The sequence below is a fragment of the Mirounga leonina genome, unplaced genomic scaffold (genome assembly GCF_011800145.1).
Source record: "Mirounga leonina isolate KUSES-001 unplaced genomic scaffold, KU_Mleo_1.0 Mir_168, whole genome shotgun sequence".
In the NCBI taxonomy this organism is placed as follows: domain Eukaryota; kingdom Metazoa; phylum Chordata; class Mammalia; order Carnivora; family Phocidae; genus Mirounga; species Mirounga leonina.
Genome location: NW_023270426.1, coordinates 56,813,527 through 56,833,946, shown reverse-complemented (window position 1 = coordinate 56,833,946; position 20,420 = coordinate 56,813,527). Strand labels below are relative to the sequence as shown.

General features: G+C 34.5%; 1 protein-coding gene across 1 annotated transcript in view; it reads right to left on the bottom strand.

Moving 5' to 3' along the window:
- Positions 1-20,420, bottom strand: part of RASA1 (RAS p21 protein activator 1) — a 107,590-nt gene that overhangs the window by 24,720 nt on the left and 62,450 nt on the right. The window contains exons 7-11 of the mRNA XM_035014795.1: positions 19,093-19,145; positions 16,948-17,098; positions 12,435-12,513; positions 5,845-5,965; positions 4,413-4,569 (exon numbers count right to left, since the gene is read on the bottom strand). Of these exons, the coding sequence (XP_034870686.1) occupies positions 4,413-4,569; positions 5,845-5,965; positions 12,435-12,513; positions 16,948-17,098; positions 19,093-19,145 (561 nt within the window). The remainder of the gene's footprint in view (positions 1-4,412; positions 4,570-5,844; positions 5,966-12,434; positions 12,514-16,947; positions 17,099-19,092; positions 19,146-20,420) is intronic.

Here is a 20,420-nt window from a genome sequence, read left to right as displayed (position 1 = left end):
CAAATGCAGGTAGGTCAGTGTATTGGGTTCTATGCATACACAAAGCAAGAAATGTTCAGCGCCAGTCATATATTTCAAAGAAAAAGATAACTGCATTCACCACAATTTCCCCTCTCATACTATGATATTTGCATTCTATGATATATAATTTGATGTCAACCTATTTTTCATTAGTCCTACCATCTGATAGACGGGTCTGTTCATTTCCTAGAAATATACTTTGCTGACTGTGTTTTTCTTGGGATCTGCTCTTTCTTGGTACTTCCCAACTCTTGCATAGTAAGGCCCTCAAAAATATAGTTGATGATGGTAAACTGTCATACTTTGGAAAAAACGCAGTTCTTTAAAATAAAAGACTTGTACCTTAGTTCCCATGAACATAACTTTTTCATACCAGGTTTAGACTTGGTATCATTAAATACAATATCAGATTCTTAAAAGCCACCTTCAACAAGAAACTCTGCACAAGAAGCAAGCTGTGATCCTGTAGCAAATGGTAAATGTATATTTACTGCTTTTCTGCTTCCTGAAACTCCTTTCTTGATCTTAACCATACAGGAATAATTCAGTCTCTTTAAACTGCATTAAAAGACCTGATCTTTAACTCTAGCAGTCATTTTCTTTAATTGGCAAGTGTAACATTGACCTTTCTTTTTGATATTTTGATACTGTAAACTGGTTTTTCGGTCCACTAGTGCCTGTTCATAGAAAGTATGTCAAAAATAATGTTACAGCTTCCCCCCCCACCCAAATTTACACAGATGTACTTTTATTAGTCTTAATAACTCTTTTAAGATTCTTGTTATTCAAATTTTACATATCACTACGGAATCTTTTTTTTTTTTTTTTAAGATTTTATTTATTTATTTGACAGAGAAAGACACAGCGAGAGAGGGAACACAAACGGGGAGTGGGAGAGGGAGAAGCAGACTCCCTGCTGAGCAGGGAGCCCGATGCGGGACTCGATCCTGGGACTCCAGGATCATGACCTGAGCCGAAGGCAGTCGCTTAACCAACTGAGCCACCCAGGCGCCCCACTACGGAATCATTTTTAACCTCATTTTTCCAAAGTTGAATTTATGCTTTGAATCTATAAGCTATCAGGGCATATTAATATATTTTTGTGTTGTACTTCTAATTCTGAGGAAGTTTACCCATTCTTCAACTAATCTGTGAAGTGCAAATCATTTGCCAAGAAGTTTTTTTTCTTGTAGATCATAAACTTCAGCAAAACTCTTCTTTTGGACAGCTTACAGACTCTGGTATCAAACAGTACATTTCCTCCCATAAAACTGAAAACATGTGCAACTGAAGCAGCTTGCATTTTATTAGACTCCATTTTATAATATTTCATGTGGAATTGTGGTCTACAAACAGACTTTTACATGTAAGAGTCTCTCTGTATTGCTTATTTTCCAGAATGAATTTTTGATGTAAAACCTTTAAATGTTCCTATCATGAAGCGTCATCATTGATCATAAACTTAAATACTATTTCTACAGTATCTTCTTTGTTTCAAAGCATTCATTTACTGTTTTGAATACTTTATCTTTAATAACTTCTTTTGGTACTTCCTTGAATGACCAACAATTTACTTCCAAGTATTTCTCTAATGTTTGTAGATTCATCAGTGTACAGTGAAAAATGTAATCTCTGGATCTGTATACAGTCTATCATTTGATTCACCAATGCATTTACTGATAATACTATCTGAACACAATCTAATACTACTTGAAAATAGTATCTCTTCTATTTCTTTGGCTTCAAACATACAATTGGCAATTTCCATGTAGACTGACTCAACAAGCAAATTCTCCAACTCCGTGTGAAGCATTTTGGCTTTAGATTTAGCTATTAATTCCAAGATCTCCTAACAAGCTTCCCAAGTATAATCTGATACTGTAGGAACAGATCTATGGAAAGGAGGGGACTGGGAGGGGAACCTACAGGGGCAGAGGGACTTTTATTTAAAACTTACAGTTGTTTAGTGGTATGGTGCAACACAATATGCCTGGCCCCACTGATTTACTCAACTTATATGCAAAATATTTAGGCTGACGAAGAGATGATTTACTGGATTTAGTTATCCCATACACTTCTTTTTTTTTTTTTTTAAGATTTTATTTGAGAGAGAGAGAATGAGAGACAGAGAGCATGAGAGGGAGGAGGGTCAGAGGGTCAGAGGGAGAAGCAGTCTCCCTGCTGAGCAGGAAGCCCGATGTGGGACTCGATCCCAGGACTCCAGGATCATGACCTGAGCCGAAGGCAGTCGCTTAACCAATTGAGCCACTCAGGCGCCCCTCCCAATACATTTCTTAAGTGGCCTAATTAATAGGTTGAATTTTTAAATTAAGGCTACCGTTTTTATCTTGTGACTTTAATGACTTTCCAGCTTTAATCACCAAATTGCCCTTGATGGTGGGAAAATAACTATCTATACATTAAAGCCAATCAAAGAAGTAAAATGAAAAAAAATCTAAATATCTAGAAAAAATCTGAAGTTACATTTTTTGAAGACCTCCCTTATATATTTTACAATAACGAAATGTTGAAATTTAAAACATTTAATATTTTTATTACAGTAACATTTTTATAACCACCAATATCTCAAGGGACACCCATAACCTATTCATGGCACATGGGCTGGGAAAGCTCTGATCTAATTATCTAAATGAATTTATACCCATCTTCCAAGACTCAGCTTAAGAACCACCTATTTCATATTACTTATGCCAATAAGCTTGTCCCCAAAATCTCTCCCCCCAAATCTCTCCCCCCTTGCAGCTATTCAAAGCACAAATAAACCATGTTTGGTGGTGAATAGTGTGGTTGTCTCCCCAACATCCATTTCCCTCTCCCACAGAGAATACAAAGCAGCCTCACTATTTCGGTGGTATCACCTTCAGCAACAGGGCTTGGGCACCCAATGGCCTCCATTTATGAAGGTAATCCCACTCCTTTGCTACTTCAGGGAAGCCAGGACTACACACTGATTGACAGGTGGCTCAATAGTGCTTTCTCAGGATTTTCAATCACTACTGGAGGGAATGCTTAGTTTTTCCTTCCCTGGCTACTTATGCCACTTTGCTACCATGAAGGAAGCTGTTTTGTGAGGAATAATTGAGTACACACAAAGGCAGGCAGAGCAGAAAGATGAAAAGAAAAGCAGCCAGAGGCCTGATCTAACCACACCCGAAGGTCAAGATTCTCAGATTGTTAAGGAAGGAAAAACAAAATTTAGGAAATCCTATCTTACCCAAAAAATTTTTGCTTGTTTTTTGGAAAAGCTCTTTTTATGAGATATTAGGAAGTGTTTGGAAAAAAGGGGGGGGGGTGGTTATCAAGGTCAAAGGATTCATGAAATACTTCATATTATAATTCCCTCTTAGTGATTCAGAATATAAACACTAGCAGAGATTTCAAAAAGCCCTACTTTAAGGATAAACTATGTGTTCAATTCAGCATTTCTCAAACCTTGACCATTTAAAAAAACTGACTATTAAAATTACAAATAACACCAATGTGATGTCCTAAACACAGTCTGGAGAAAAGAAATGACAAGGTTTTGTATGTTCTACAGCTATTTGTGTTGAAGATTCCTGAACTTAAACAGGATAAAGCTAGACTTGCTTAGTAGAAATGCCATCCTGCAGCAGAAAAACAGTTGTAAAACATTTGTTTTTAATTGCCTTGTGTTTTATTAATACCAATATGTAATAAAAATGGTAAGTTTATCTATAAAGACTCTAGAATGGATTATTAATAATACTGATGGTAAAAGGTAAAGAAAAGGCCATTGTTCCTGATCAAAAAATCAAAAGTAATCAAGAGTTGGATGTGCCTTGTGATGATCAGGATTCACCTTTAGCTTATACATTTATATTTATTTTTTTAAAAACTTTGAAATTAATGTAAGAAAAAATGTTTCGACTCCAAATCTGAAATACTCCCCTTTTCCCTACTGAAGCAATTATTTTTATATTAGGATTCTTACTGTCAAATTTTTTTTAGGAACCTGCCTATCAAGTTAGTAATACAACTGAGTGTACTCAGTACTATCAGATGCAATGAGTTAAGAGAGAATGTGATAAAATGGGAAAGAGGACAAGACTCAAAGTCAGTCACTCAAAAGACTGGTGGTAAGGGAGGGAGGAAACAAGCTATATACAGGTCATGTTTTACTACAGGAAATGTCATTCCAAAGATTTCTATATAATATAAAAGTGGAATTTCATGCACCAGTCAAAAATAAATAAGGAAAACAAATTACCCTAGAAAGTAAATCTGACATTTTCAGATTATTTTAGGACTCTCAAAATCCATTGGCTATGCTTTGAAAAATGATCTGAACATATCCATACTATTTTATTATTAAAACAATTCCAAAAAGAAATAGGAAACCAATTTCTTACCTGCCAAAGAGACTATCATGAACAACATAGACAGAACATACACTGAGATCTATTAATCCTTTTGGTTTCGTAGCTCGTTTTTCACTTTCAAAATAAATAAGTTGGGCATCACTGCCCTCTAAGATAAAATATAAGTTTTTCCACCGTTTTCCTTTGCCTGTTAAAAAAAAAAAAAAAGTGCTTTCCCTTAGCCAAATAATAAACTATGAAGTCATATATATATATTAAAATCATAAAAATTATTGTTGCTGAAAACAAAAATCATATTCCATTTTTATTCCAAAGCTTCAGTAACATACCAATCCTTACAAAATGAGAAAATGCCTATTAAATTTATCTGTAGAAAAACACCTTTTGTTATACTGCTTGTTTTAATGAATCACAAAGTAAATGACAACGGTACCATTAACTATATCTTTTAAAGTTTCACAAAGATAAAATCTTTAAAATTCTTGCTTAGGAGTAATTCTTTTTTAATCACAAGAAACTACTCTTCCACCCCACACCCTAACAACCAGCCCCCTAACATTTCTTAATGTTAAATTGAGGCAAATCTATAAAACAGAAATATCAAAACAATGAATGTGACAAGTGTCATTAGAAGTCTCTCTTTAAAAAGAAAAATAATAATGAAGTATGAGGTAGAGAGGGGGCAAAGAACCAAATACCCTGCACTGGAACTGATCTCAAGAATGAAAGACATACTTGGAAATACGTAAGCTTGTTTCATGAAACTCTGCTTGAAAATGTGGACTTAATATACCTAGACTCTAGATTTTTTTTTTTATTTAAACTCAATTCATTAACATATATTATTAGTTTCAGAGGCAGAGGTCATTGACTCATCAGTCTTACATAATACCCAGTGCTCATTACATCACGTGACCTCCTCAATGTCCATCTCCCAGTTACTCCATCCCCCCACCTCCCTCCCCTCCAGCAACCCTGTTTGTTTTCTATGATTAACAGTCTCTTATGGTTTGTCTCCCTCTCTGATTTCATCTTGTTTTATTTTTCCCTCCCTTCCCCTATGATCCTGTTTTGTTTCTTAAATTCCACATATGAGTGAGATCATATGATAATTATTTTTCTCTAATTGAGTTAATTTCGCTTGGCATAATACCCTCTAGGTTCCAACCACGTCGTTGCAAATGGCAAGATTTCAATTTTTTGATGGCTGAGTATTATTCCATTGTGTGTGTGTGTGTGTGTGTATATATATATATATATATATATTACATCTTCTTTATCCTAGACTAGATTTTGAAGGATGCTTAAATATAAAAGCTTTAAACAAGGGTCAATTATTAATAATTCATACCAAACAACTTATTAAACACATCAATGGGACGATTTGTGCCCGATATTTACAATGTTTCTACTAAATATTAACGGAAAATACTGAAATTGAATCTTTAAAGTTAATACTTACCCTTTTTTAGAAGATAACCTTTTTTAACAATATTTTTATAAAAGGCATCCTTTGTTTTTCGACGAATTGTATTATAGATTTCCTTGCCATCCACTGTATCATTGAGTACTTGTTCTTGATCCTGAATTTTTAAAAATATTAAAATTACGTCATGAATTCTTGATGGAAATTGAATAAAATCTACTAAATTACTAATTAATAGCCAGGTTGTGTGTGTGTCTAGAACATTTAAATAATGTTTTTAAGGCTAAATTCTAAATAATGTAACATATATTAAGAGATCCTCTGCTTTCCAAAGAAAGTCTCAAAAATACAGTTTTGTTACGTTGCCTTGTTGTTATAGCAAATAACACTGACAACATGAATTTGTCCCAACAGAACTGATAAATTGGGAACCAATTTCAGCATAAAACCAATTCCTGTTTGCTTATGCAGAGTTATGTCTGTGAGAAGCACGAGGTGAATGCAGAAAACTGCACCCAGCTGACAGAGGAGATGCATGGGAATATACAAAACACACCTCCAATACCTGACAACCCTCTCAATTCAAGCGTTATATGCCTCACCCATCCATCCACACCTGGTGTTAGAACACCATCTGATTTCAAATAATCCTTCTACCACTTTACAATAATCACAACCCTGACAGCCTCTTTGACAAGTAAACTTCAGGTCTTTTTTAAGGTAAAGTGCCATATTTATTGTAGTAGTTAAATATTTCTTAACCATTTAGCACATATAAAAACTATGCGTCATTTTATTAGGTTCTTATCTTTACGTGTTACTGATGAGGTTCTTGAGTGTTGTACCCCTTCCCATAACGTTGTGATTTTTATTGCATGGTTTTACATAACTCTGACTTTTAGGAATGGATGCATGTGTCTTAACTGCTAAATCCTCCCAAGTAACAAAAAGAATTCTGATGTCAGGAAGAATATAAAGAGAAGAGTGTCTTTATAATGATCTTTCCAAAATAAATCAGTCGTTGGTATTAGCATTGGGATCTACAGGTTTCAATTTCAGTTTTAGTTTCTCTTTTGAGCAGTTCTATTTACTAGGATGAATATTTTGTGACTGTTTTCTCAGAGACCTCATGGGTTCATCTGATCCTTTTATAAATCTCAGATACGAGATTTTCATAAATCGTATTTTTCCTCTCTCTTGAAACATTCTGCCATTTCATCATCCTAGGAATCATTTCATCATTATTCAACAATTACTTCTCAAGTATGCTAAAGAGCAGGGGTTGGCAAACCATGCACAGGCGCCAAATCCCGCCCACTGCCTGGTGTTGGACATAAAGTTTTATCAAAACACACCCACACTCATTCCTTTCTGTTTTGTCTGTGGTTGCCTTCTCACTACAGAGGCAGAGTTCAGCAGCTGAGACAGAGACTGAAGGCCTGCAAAACCTACAGTATTTATTATTGGGGCCTTTACAGAAGTTTGTCAACCGTTAGCTTACAGGATGATGCAAGAGTGAAATAAACTATCTCTATTGCATCACCCTTTTTTTTTAACTGTGTTGCCAACTATTGCAGCATCTTTCAAAAAAGTATAAAAGCCCATCTATGTTATCTTTTTACTAGCTTTCATTGAACACAGCCCAGAACTCTTGATTTTCTGCTAATGGCAAAGAGAAAAAAATTGACATAGGAAGACGTTTGACAAATATTAAAAGAATCAAAAGATGAATGCAAAGAGGCAGCACTTTGTGATCCTCTGTGATGATAAAAATGATTTTTGATAAGTAAAAATCTCAGACTACAATTCTTCAGATGACAGTATCCTTAAACTTTCGAAAACTCAAGAAACACTAAGTAAACGTGGATTTCTAGGCAGTGGAGGGGAGGGAATACGTATGGTGTTTCTATCTAGTCAGTCATTTAATAGCAAGGATGCAATCACGCAGTATTTTGCGACAAGAATCTGGACTGTTTCTGTTCTGCTAAAAAGAAATAAGGGTTCTTTAAATTTTTATGTTTGTGCACCCAAGATTTACTTAATATGATTTGTAAGTGGACAAAAGGTACTTTGTATCCAAAGGTTGTAGAAGGAAACATAATGTAGAAATTTTAAAATTCACCATATTTATCACTGTAACTGATGTTTAAAAATCTAAACAGAAAAATATTTTACCCTTATGGAGCAAAGAAGACTGTACTCTCCCAACAAAATTATAAGCGTCCAAGTTTTCAAAATTATTCCACTTGATAATTCAAGTACATGAACTAAAAGCAAGAATCATAAACTAAAACCCAGTAGAGAGATATTTACATCTGGAATCAGTACTGGATTCTGACAGTGAAAGTGTGGGAAGAATAACCAGAGTAATTATGCAGCAAGAATTAATTAGAGATGTATCTGAAATCTGGAATTAGGATTTACAAAATGGATTATGTTCCAGGTCCATGCATGACAGTGGATTAACTGCTTATTTCAAGCCTTTATAACCAAGGAAATATGGAAAAACATTTCAGTTTGCTATGTTTAAATTCTTATTACATCTTCTAATAACCTTTTTTGGACTATACCTTTATTCCTACTTCTAAGAATTATTCATAAAATGACTTAAAAATAAAAAATTTAAAAGGATACACTGGACCCAGATGATAAATAGCGATGACTACTCTCCTGGTTATATAGATTTGTACTTATCAGTCTTTTATTTCAAAAATGATAATATTTAGGGGCACCTGGGTAGCTCGGTCAGTTAAACGTCTGCCTTCAGCTCAGGTCATAATCCCAGGGTCCTGGGATGGAGCCCCGCATTGGGCTCCCTGCTCAGCAGGGAGTCTGCCTCTCCCTTTCCATCTGCCTTCCCCCAGCTCATGCTCTCTCTCACTCTCTCTCGCTCTCAAATAAATAAAATCTTTAAAAATAATAATAATAATGATAATATTTAGTATTGGCTACAGAATGGGGCATATTTGTAGTTTGTACTTTAAGACATAACTACACTAATATTTGGATTTAAGTATCTAATTTCAGGATGATCTCCATAACTCTTTTCTAAATTATATTAGGGTAGGGGCTGATAGACTTATCTACAACTTCCAAAGGATTCCAACATATTAGAAGACACTATGGCCAAGGATGGAACTTAACTTTCCAAACTCCAGTAATCACTGGATGACAAAGGGAAGGCTTTAGGGCCTACTCTCTACACAGTTCTGGAGAAGTCTTAAATGTTCCTGGTACATTTAATTCAATAAATGTTCGTTGAGTGCCAGGGTCTGTTCTAGTTCTTGAGATACATCAGTGAACAAATCCAAGATCCTTATCCTCAAAGAACTTACATTCTAATGAGGGAAGGATAATAAACATAATACAAAAATATTACTATATGTTAAGAAATGGTAAGTGCTTTACAGGGTAGAGCAAGTAGCAGTATTAAATGAGGTGTATGGGTCAATCTCATTGTGAAGCTAATTTTTGAGCAAAAGAAGATAATGGGACATGTGGCTATTTAAGAAAAAAACCATTTGGGGCAGAGTCAATAGCTAAAGCAAAGATCCTAAAGTAGGATAGAGACTGGCATATTTTAAAAAACAGCACAGAAGCCAGTATGAGTGGAGACAAGTGAGAGAGAAGGATGGTAGAAAGAGAGGAGTTCAGAAGACCAAAGAGATGAGATCTATGGTCTGAAAGGCCATTGTAAGGACTTTGGCTTTCACTCTGAAGGAAATGTAGAACAGGTGCAAGTATTAAAGAGAGGAGTGAAATGATCTGACTCACATTTTAAACGGATCCCTCTGACTGTTGTGCAGTGTTAAGGGGCAAAGGTGGAAACAGGGAGACCAAAGTCAGAGTCTAACAGTGGTCATGTGGTACATTTATTTGGAAGGCAGTCAGCATGATGTTCCTGACAGTATGGATACAAAGCATAGGAGAGAAAGAAGAGTCAAGGATGACTCAATGCTCTAAGTCATTACCCTCTCCAATCTCAATTTCCCTATCGTATAGCAGCGACCTCATCAAGTTGTGGAAAATTAAATAAACTAGTAAGAACTGTGTCTAAAACACAGTGCTTAAAAAGTGTTGCCTATTTTATTATGGGCTGCATTGTTTCAAAAGGCTCCTTCTCTTCTAACGTCTGTCTCCAGAAGTGTTAGCTCCACAAAGTAAGCAGAGCTACCTAGGACTGCTCTTTCCATTCCAGCATCTTACTCTGAATGGGGGTATGCACCTCAGGGGGAGTGAGCTAATCAGTTTTTCCATTAATAAAAGGTTATTATTACACTTTCTGTTCTGTAATAGAATCCTGCTGGGAAGGATAGGTAAGTATTATGATTCCCAAACTTCTACAATAACCTACTTTTTTACTCCAGGTCCTAATTAACAGACATCAAATAGCATTTAATGGTTTTTATGGAGTAATCAAATTGCTTTGTAATTGGCATCAGTTATTTCTGAAGTATTCAAAGCATTAACTGGCACTTTTGCAAATGACAACAATTTGGGGTTTGTTGAATTATGAGACCGCAATATGGGAGTGCGGCAGATTATATATTTGAAGTAATTCTTAAAACAACCTTATAACTTAAGTACGAAAGTTTTAATGTAAAATAATAGTTATTGTGCTAAAGAGTTTTTATTCTAAAAAGTAAATTTTTCTAAAAAAATTTAAAAAATTCTAAGCACAATTTCAAGATGTATGGCTTAACTTGTAGACAAATAAAATCTGTAGACTTCTGAAACAAAACCATCATTAACTCTACTAGTCAATGTGAATTAGAATTCAGGATATAGTGGTGGAACACAGTGGCAGAATCTGGAGGTAAAGGCACCTCTGGCCCCTAATAAAAAGACCCTGAGCAGTGCTTCTAAAAAACATGTACCAAACTATGTGATTAAAAGAAAAAAAAAGGGAGGGAGGGCACCTGGGTGGCTCAGTCGTTAAGCGTCTGCCTTCGGCTCAGGTCATGATCTCGGGGTCCTGGGATCGAGCCTCATATCGGGCTCCCTGCTCAACAGGGAGTCTGTTTCTCCCTCTCCCTCTGGCTGCCACTCCCCCGGCTTGTGTTCTCCCCCCAACCCCCGTCAAATTTAATAAATAAAATCTTTAAAAAAAAAAAGTTCGTTTTACTATGGGGTAGAATAGTGAACAGTGTCTGCCAGAACTGCCAACAAAAGCAGGACATCAGGGCTGACTACAGTTATCAGGAAGGTGTCAAGGAGAAAGTGAAACTTGAGATGGATCTTACACTAGCAGTGCTTAGACAGGACTAGAGGAAGGGATGGGCACGGAGACAGCAACAAGCACAATGAGATTAAGACACATTAGTGATAACACAGAGGGGGTGAAGTAGGTGCTTCCTACTGGAGAGTGGTCGTTCATTCAGTAACACTGATGCTACTCTAGGCACTGAGAACACAACACAACACCCCTGCTCTCGTGGACCACATGTTCCACCAGAAAAGTGTGAGGAATGAAGCTATATTAAGTGTGACAAGATGATGACGATTCTTGAATTGATATTAAGCATCAGAATAATGATACCCCACCTCAGCAACTGCAATGAATAGCAGGTACAACCATCTGAAACTAACTTGTAGGGAGGATGAAAATCTGTGGAATAGAGACTTAACCAGTCACTGTGGAAGTTTGGATGGGCACCCAAAAACTCTTCTTTATGTCCCTGGAGTATCAATACCTCCATTTTCCACATAGAAAATTCTTTTTTTTTTTTTTAAAGATTTTATTTATTTATTCATGAGAGACACAGAGAGAGAGAGAGAGAGAGAGGGGCCGAGGGACAAGCAGGCTCCCAAGGAGCAGGGAGCCCGATGCGGGACTCGATCCCAGGACCCTGAGATCATGACCTGAGTTGAAGGCAGACGCCCAACCACCTGAGCCACCCAGGCGCCCAGAAAATTCTTAATCACTCTTTTGAAATACCTGTTGCCTAACCTCTGCTACAAACTTTGCCCACCACTCTTCAGAAAGTATACGAAATACACAAACTAAGCAATACCCTATGCATTAAGCAGCTAATATTCAACAGGCCCTCTTGTTCAAGACCAATCTCTCCTCTTACACTGTGGATTTTAGCCACTCTTGCCTTCCCTAGGACCTTGTACACCAGGTACTGCCACTACCCCATCTCACCCACCACTGTCACTCTCCTCACTACTAGTGGCTTTATGCAGAGTATACAGACACGCACAAAACTCTCTCACCATAAACCTATAGCCAAATAAACAGTGAAAAAGTTTAAACCCCTCTTAGCCCTATATCTTCTTTTAGATTTCATTTTTATTTTATTTACCAAGCTCACCTATGTAAGCCCAGCTGTGATATATTCTTGCTGTCTCCACTTTTGCCTCCAACAAGCTCATTCCCTGACCCAGTATAACATGGCTTCTGTCCCACCACTGCTTCTATTCTCAAAAAGCCACAAAGGCTAGAATCAACATAAATAAAAACTAAGTGTTTCTCTTACAATTTACTTTCTAAAAGAATCTGAATAACGGCAGTTTTAAATTTTATCCAATTTTAAATGCATGAATGTGTGCATAAAACATACCACCAAAAATGCATTTCAAAATAAAATGCTTATTACTGCAAAAAGAAAAACAACACTGACCTGCATTGGTACAGGTTCCTTAAGATAATACCCTTCAACAATCTGTTCTTTTCGATAGTGATCTATGATGTCCCCAATGCTGTTAAAATAAAAATTACTAACATTGACATAATTTGTCTTATAAAAAAATGCAGATCTTGAAAATACACAAAGACCCTGTTAGCAAGGATTATGTATTCGCAAGTGTTTTCAAAAGCATATAACCCAAATACATCAATATATATGATTATAATAGTCACATTATTTTAGAAAAGCAAGAATTCATTTACAGGTCAGAATACCGGAGTCAGAGATCCCAATTTTGCATACACATACTCAAAGAGTTAGTATAAGTAAGGAAAGAATAAAAGTCTACCTTTTTTTTTTTTTTAAAGAGTGTTTCTGAGGAATTGAGAAAGAACTGATAGAGAAATGGCATTTATATAGCAAGTTCAGGTAGATTTTAAGAATTTTTATCATCAAAACACACATTCTGCTTTCAAACAATCAGATGAAGTTAGATAATAAAACACATTAACAGCAAGTAAAAGCAGAAACAAACAGGAGACCAGGAGCTAATTTTACATGTAGGATTATCACTACCCCAGGGAAAGCTTTGATGAATTAGATAAATAATGCTATAAAATAGTCTTACTATCTGGGAAATTTTACTAAAATGAAATTAAAATGACATTATATATTTTAACAATTATGCCATTTGGCATGGCATAATGAGTTTTCCAATATAAAAGTGTTTCTGTATAATCGGTAGGCCATTTCATTGTCCTGAATATTTAAATCCTACACTTTTAAACTTCCCTTTAATGTACTGGAGGAATGGCTATTTTAGGGACAGATAGGAAACATTTCTCAAAACAGATCTTGTTTAACCTTCCACTTGATTTTTTCCACAGTTCTTCTATTGATGGAACTGAAGTATATGTTTTATTCTTTAGAGATACATATGTGTATATATACATATGCACACCCCTTTCTCCAAAGATACACAGACATACATACATATATGTCTCCAAAGATAAAATGTCTTTGCTATACTATGAAATTAATTTAAAGCAAATATAATGTTAAAAATAGCAAAACAGAAGACTTGAAAAGATAAATGAAAATAAGTATGAATGGATATGAACTAAATACCAGAGGCAGCATTTTACACAAGGGGGGGGGGCGCAAAATGAGACAAGTAAAAAGGTATTCACATTAAAAAAGACAAGCAGGGTTTTAAGTGTTTAAAGGAAAAATGTAATACCACATATAAATCCAAAAATGTTAAAAGAAAATCGGAAAAGAAGACATTTGAAGACAGATACCACCACAGAGATAACTGTGTGTTTCAAAGCAAAAAGCATTAAATCTATAAAAAACAATAAATATCAAAGGTTTCTGACTCAGTAACTGTAAAATGCAACTGATCCAGTGGAGCATCTCAGCATTACAATATAATTCTTGTCCATGAGCTGAAAGAATAGGATACTGTTGTGGAATACAGTTCAGACTGCCCAAGAGCAAATTTAAAAGTATGTGACAACCAATCAGATATATTTTTATCAATGAGCTGGACTTTCAAGATGTTTTTTTAAAAAAATTACTTTAGTTCATATTGTACCCAGATATACCTAAAGAAACAGTCAAGGGAGATACAACAACCCAGAATTTCCTAGGCATTCCATGGAAGTTTTAAATACAAAATCAGATACATTACATCTCAGAAAACTAAAACATGTCCACTATACATCTGTGAAATAAACGTGAGTTTCTAGAGATACTATATCCAATACTTTCATTTTAGTAATATACTTAATAAATAAAACCATGTCTCTCCTTGAACGTTCAAGCTCCTAGATAAATGTTAGTAATCTTCAAGGTCTGCCCCAAATCCTTCCTCCCTCTCCCTTCTCATCACTACCTCAACTGCTCTCTTTCCACGGAGTCTCCTGTATCTATGTGTACAGCCCTGAACTCATCACAGTCAGCCAACCATCTGTTCTCATAGACTTGTACCTCATATATCTTTTTCTTTAATGTATATGCACGGGGTCTGTACAATATATTTCAAAATAAGTTAGTTAATAAATGTTTGCTGAATTATACTTGCCGTTAAATGCTTCTCCTGCTTTTCTAAAAGTTTTAATATAGGAATGTTAAAGTTATGTCTCAACAAAGCAATTTCTAAATGAAACACACTTAAGTACTACCTCTCTTTACCAAAAGACTAATGTAGAATTAATGGGGAGGAAAGACAGTACAGTGTGGCTCTGTTACATAGACTTATTGAATAATCCAACTTAACACTTATATATCTAAACAGTAAGTGTTAATCACAAAGGTGTATGTTTTTAAGTTCATTTATTTTTTCTTAGTAATCTCTACACCCAACGTGAGGCTTGAACTCACAACCCTGAGACAAAGAGTCGCATGCTCTTCTTAACTGAGTCAGCCAAACACCCCACAAAGGTTTATCTTCTAAGATTTACTTTATTATTGACACTAATGCTGTAATGGAATATATTTCCATGCTGAAATATATATTTCCAAACAACTGTAAAACTGCCTTTTTCCAGGCATCAGATTTACATAATTCTAGCTTTCTTTGGAAAAAATTTTTAACATTAATACTAGAAACAACAATACTCCTGAACTTTATCAAATGATCTATAAAAAAAAAAAATTGTGGGTGGGGGAGCACCTGCATGACTCAGTTGGTTAAGCATCACTCTTGGTTTCAGCTCAGATTATGATCTCATGGGTCGTGAGATCAAGCCCCACATTGGGCATCATGCTCGGCGAGGAGTCTGCTTGAAAGAGTCTCTCCCTCTGCCCCTCCCCCAACTCACACTTGCTCTCTCTCTAAAATAAATAAATGTCTTTTTTAAAAAAAGAAAAAAATTGGGGGGAATGATCACAGCCCACTAAATTAACATGCACTTAAAATTTTTTAAGTCTTCATTTTATAAGCAGACTAATAATTTTGCAATAATTTAGAAAGAAATATACTTCAAATACTTATTTCTTCCTGCTTCATTCTGGTCTTTATCAATAAAAAAGTCAACCTTTAAATATTTTACAGACTGCTTCCATTTTGTAGGAAGAATTTTCATCTTGCAGAATGTATATCATAAGGAAGTTTAAGTCAGTAAACAAACTTCTCTGAAAATAAATCTATGTAAATTATTTTATCTTTAAAAGTTCCAGACAGACATTTATCAATTCAGTTAAGAATATGTTTTCAATTTACAGTTTTATATATTCCAAGTCCCTAGAAAACTAGAAAATGGGAAAAAGTAATTTACCTTCATAAAGAGCTCAAATTGCAGCTAGCTAGATTTTCAGTGAGGATGTCTAGATTGGGCTATTAATGTAGAAACCACTCAAGCAGCTTTTCTGAAATACGACATGTGCAAAAGGATCCAAATGTCTAGACTCACATCTTCCACTTGATGTCTCATGACTGTTCATGGGCCTTCTGGCAAGCAATTACAACTTGGTTTTTTTCTTTCATTTTCTAAGGTAAACCAGTTGCTGGACCTCTATACCCTCAAAAGTCAAGCTGGAATTAAGAGAAATTCTAAACGGGATGGCAAATACTGCTGTGGTATTTAAGGGATTAAATTAGGCAAATGCCATCATTTTAGTTTATGAAAGCCTCCAAAAGAGGAAGACAATGCCACTCTAGAGTTATCTAGTATGGGAAATTCTTTACATTTGGGGGAAAAAATGAAAGATTTCTTTCTAATATACAGGAAGAAAAAAAAAAGCTGAGATTCTATCATATGGTTTCTCTATTAGCTTATTTTTCTGCTCCAGTGACTAAGTTCATTTTGAGCTTTGGGATAAGCAACAAGTTTACTATAATTTTTAAAATGAGAAGTAGGAACCAATAATTACAAATAAGAAATATCAACTTGAGAACAACCCAGTTACATGGGAAACATTTGTAATAAGTCTCTGTTTACTCTTTAAGAACTTTTTCTTCCTATTAAAATGTCTTGGGGTGCCTGGGTGCCTCAGGAGGTTAAGCATCTGGCTTCGACTCAGGTCACGATCCCAGGGTCCTGGGATTGAGCCCTGCATCGGCTCCCCGCTCTCCCTCTGCCTACTGCTCTCCCTGCTTGTACTCTCTGTCAAATAAATAAATAAAATCTTGAAAAGAAAAATAAATAAAATAAAATGTCTCACTAATAAAATAACATAATATATTTTCTTTTTCTTAAAACAAATGTTTTGCTATCCTATACTTAAGGACTTAGCAAATTTGCTGTAAACAGTCTGCATATAATCAACAAACATATAAATTATCTTGGAAGAAAACAAATTATAAGTTATTAACTTATATTCATGTTTGACACTATCTGAAGAATCCTTGGACATGACTACTACTAAATTATATTAAAGGCCTTATAATTTTAAATACTAAAAAGTCAGGCACTCTTATACAATTTTGAATCTGATGTACGTTATTGAAATTTCAACTATTTTTGCCAAAAGTAAAAGGTAACTAAAATTTCTCACAACTCACCTGTTATAATATCGGCCTCCCATCATAAATTGATTGTTTGGTGTTGGACATATTTTAAATCGCTGAATATTTTCATTGGTCCGAAAGTAAAGTGAATAGTCACCAGGAGTATTATCTGAGGGCCTCACAAGAAAACTGCATACTTGGCCAACTGTAAAAATTAAGCTGTTAGTTTTATTTCCTAATTATCAAATAAAAAATAGTGTTAAGTAACCTAATTATAAAGTACATTTAAAAATCATAAACATATGTAAATTTTCACCAGGAACTTATCTTATAATAAAAACAATTTTAATACATCTTTATGCTTTCTAGTTTATGAGTCACAACCACTTATGATGTTGCATGTGTGTATTACATAAAAATAAGTCTGCAGCAGTGATTTCTGGTTAATAATGTCTCTACCTGTCATGACTTCGGAAGAATAACCTAACCACAGGTATAGAGGACACTGGCTAAAATGGGTACATTCTATTTGTAAATCCTCTTAATAAGAAGAGTTGAAAAAAGTTAAAGTAAATTTTGTTTAGGCATACTCTACATTTAATCAATGCTTCTGATTAAACATTAAAAAGTAATAACTGTAATAAAAGAGTACCAATGCTTACAAAGGTAGATTCAAAAATGAAATATGTGTGTACCTTATCAAAATCAATACATGTACACCACCTTTCATTTAATAGGTAAGTACCTGGAAAGTCATATAGAAACAAATTATCATATATTAAATGTTTTCACACTAATTTTAGAGAAGGCTTTTTGATATCTTCAATTGGCAGTGACTCTTAACACCAAAATGGTTTGTTTTTCCTCTTCCTTAAGTCCTAATGACATAGAAAAGATCAGAACTTGACTGTTTTTAGGAAAACACACTGATGTGTACTTTTCAGGGGAGAAAATCATCAGATTCTTCAAAGAGCACAAGAAAATAAAAAGTAACATAGAGAAATAAGTTTGGTCCCTTTCAACTTGAAATGCATTAAACAAGAATGAGTGCCTCAAGTATTTGGTGGTCCAAGTTCAAAAATATAAACTTCTATTCATAATTCAGTAAATTCACTAAAATAAATATTTTGGTCCCACCCTCAAAGCTGATAGCATGTCATTTTGGTTGAGCATCTGGTCTCTATTACTACCATTCGCATCATGATGTTCCTTATTTTTAACCTACTTAGTCTACATCCTCACAATAAAATTGAACACTTCTAAAACTCCCTTAAATCTTTCAAAAGAGCCAAGTATTTATTACATTAAACTCCAATGCCTACAGTTCGAAACAGTAATTCAGAAAACATCTTTAATAATCAGTAGTTTACTCACCATATACAAAAACTATCAAACACTGGTTGTTTTTAAAGAACTAAGATTTCTACATTACAGATTATGGCTTAAACTTGTGTCAAATCCTTATTATGTATGGTTTATGAAAAAGATATTTAGTAGTTAAATTAATTCTGTCTTAAATGTTAGGATAAATGATGACAGGATGGTTTTTAGTTTAAATAATAAACCCACAATACAAGTCAATTTTTACTTTGCGTATCTCTATAAAAACTTTTAAGAAATGTTAAAATGAATATATTTTAAATAAGGCCCAATTCTATAATTTCACAAGTGCACAAAGATAAATGCTAGAACATTTCCTGCATCCGAACAGCAAAAAAATAAAAACTACACAATATTATTCTAAATATCGATAATAAATTATGGCTTTTATATAACAGAAGTTTATGGTCATTCAAAAGAATGAAAACTTATATAAGCAGATATAGAATGATCTCCCAAAATATATCCTAACATGAAAAAAGCCATGTTGCATGTTCCTATGAGTGTGCGTGTGTAGGGGTATGTTTAGGGGCAAGGAAGGGAGATAACACAGACACTGAAAACTTATAAAAATACAGGAAAAAAACTCAAATCTGGTGCTGCTTGCAGGGAAGAGAATAGGACTGGGACAGAAAGAAACACACTTCACTGAATTTTATACTGCATGTATGTGTTCAACTAAAAAACACCAGATAACAAATATAGCAGTTTCTCTGTGGTATGCAAGAATTTACAGTATGTTTAAATATCAAATGAGTGCTAAAGGCAAAATGGATGATAAATGGTCTGTTTTTAAATAAAGAGTGAATATACAAGTACCTGTCATTAGTAAATTATAAGCTTCTTGTTTGGAAATTTTCCCATGGAACCATCTTAAAAAGAGAACAAATTAAATATGTAAATCTGAAGTCCTTTTTGCTATTATACAATCAAAACTAAACAACCAGCACAAGTTTAATTCAAGCTGATATAATGAAATAAAAGTAAATACAATTGATCAAATTATCTCATCCCTTTTACATTTATGTTATTGTGCTTTGTAAACATACATAATTTCAACAAAATATAGAAAAATAAGGGACTGATATGAACTATAACTTCCATATTAATTAACAATACAAAGGCAGTAATGATTTTAATTCTGATAATGAGAAACTGTTACATGTTTACACCATAGCTAGTGTTCTCTTTTCTTTGTATTAGGAGGGAAGGGTAGTACAGGTAGAGCCCACTACAGAATTATCCAGAAAAAAAAAGTAAATGAATTCTCCTCACATTACTCTCAAAATGAACTTTCCCTATAATAGGAGGTAAATTCTCTCTTGAAGGAAAATGGAATGGCTGATTAATACTTTCCTTAAAGTCAGAAAGTAAGACTGAGTGATGACAGAGTAGGTATCAGCATCAAGGACTGAAATAAAATGACTTAGCATTCCTAATTCTATTTGAGCTAATGCCATAACAAATTAGATGGCTAGAGTATTTTAGTTTCTGTATACTTAAAATAAGCATTTGGAAATTATAAATGGCATTATAGTCAAGATCCACTGCATTTAATAAAGTATTTAAATTTTACCTTAGAATAAAATGACACACCTGATTTTAAAAACTATTAGTAATTAAATTTCTTAAAATCTCCTCTCATTTACCTGAAGGACAATTACCTATCTTGCTGATTAACACCTCTTAATACCAGCCTGACAACTCCAGATCATCCCTCCAACACTTTGCCACAAATTCTTGGGATCTACTCTATTAGTTTTGATAGTGGCTTAAAAACAACTTGGAAAGTAAAAGTACTACAAGACTAAAACAAAACAAAACAAAAAAGCAAGACCCATCCATACACCGCCTACAAGAGACTCACTTCAGACCTAAAGACACATGCAGACTGAAAGTGAAGGGACAAAAAAACATTTACCAGGCAAACGGAAGTGAAAAGAAAGCTGGGGTAGCAGTACTTATATCAGACAAAATAGGCTTTAAAAACAAAGACTGTGACAAGAGAAAAGAAGGACATTATAAAATGATAAAAGGAACAATCCAACAAGAGGATATAACAATTACAAATATCTATGCACCCAACATGGGAGCACCTAAATACAGAGAGCAGCTATTAACAGAGGAAGAAATTGACAGGAATACAG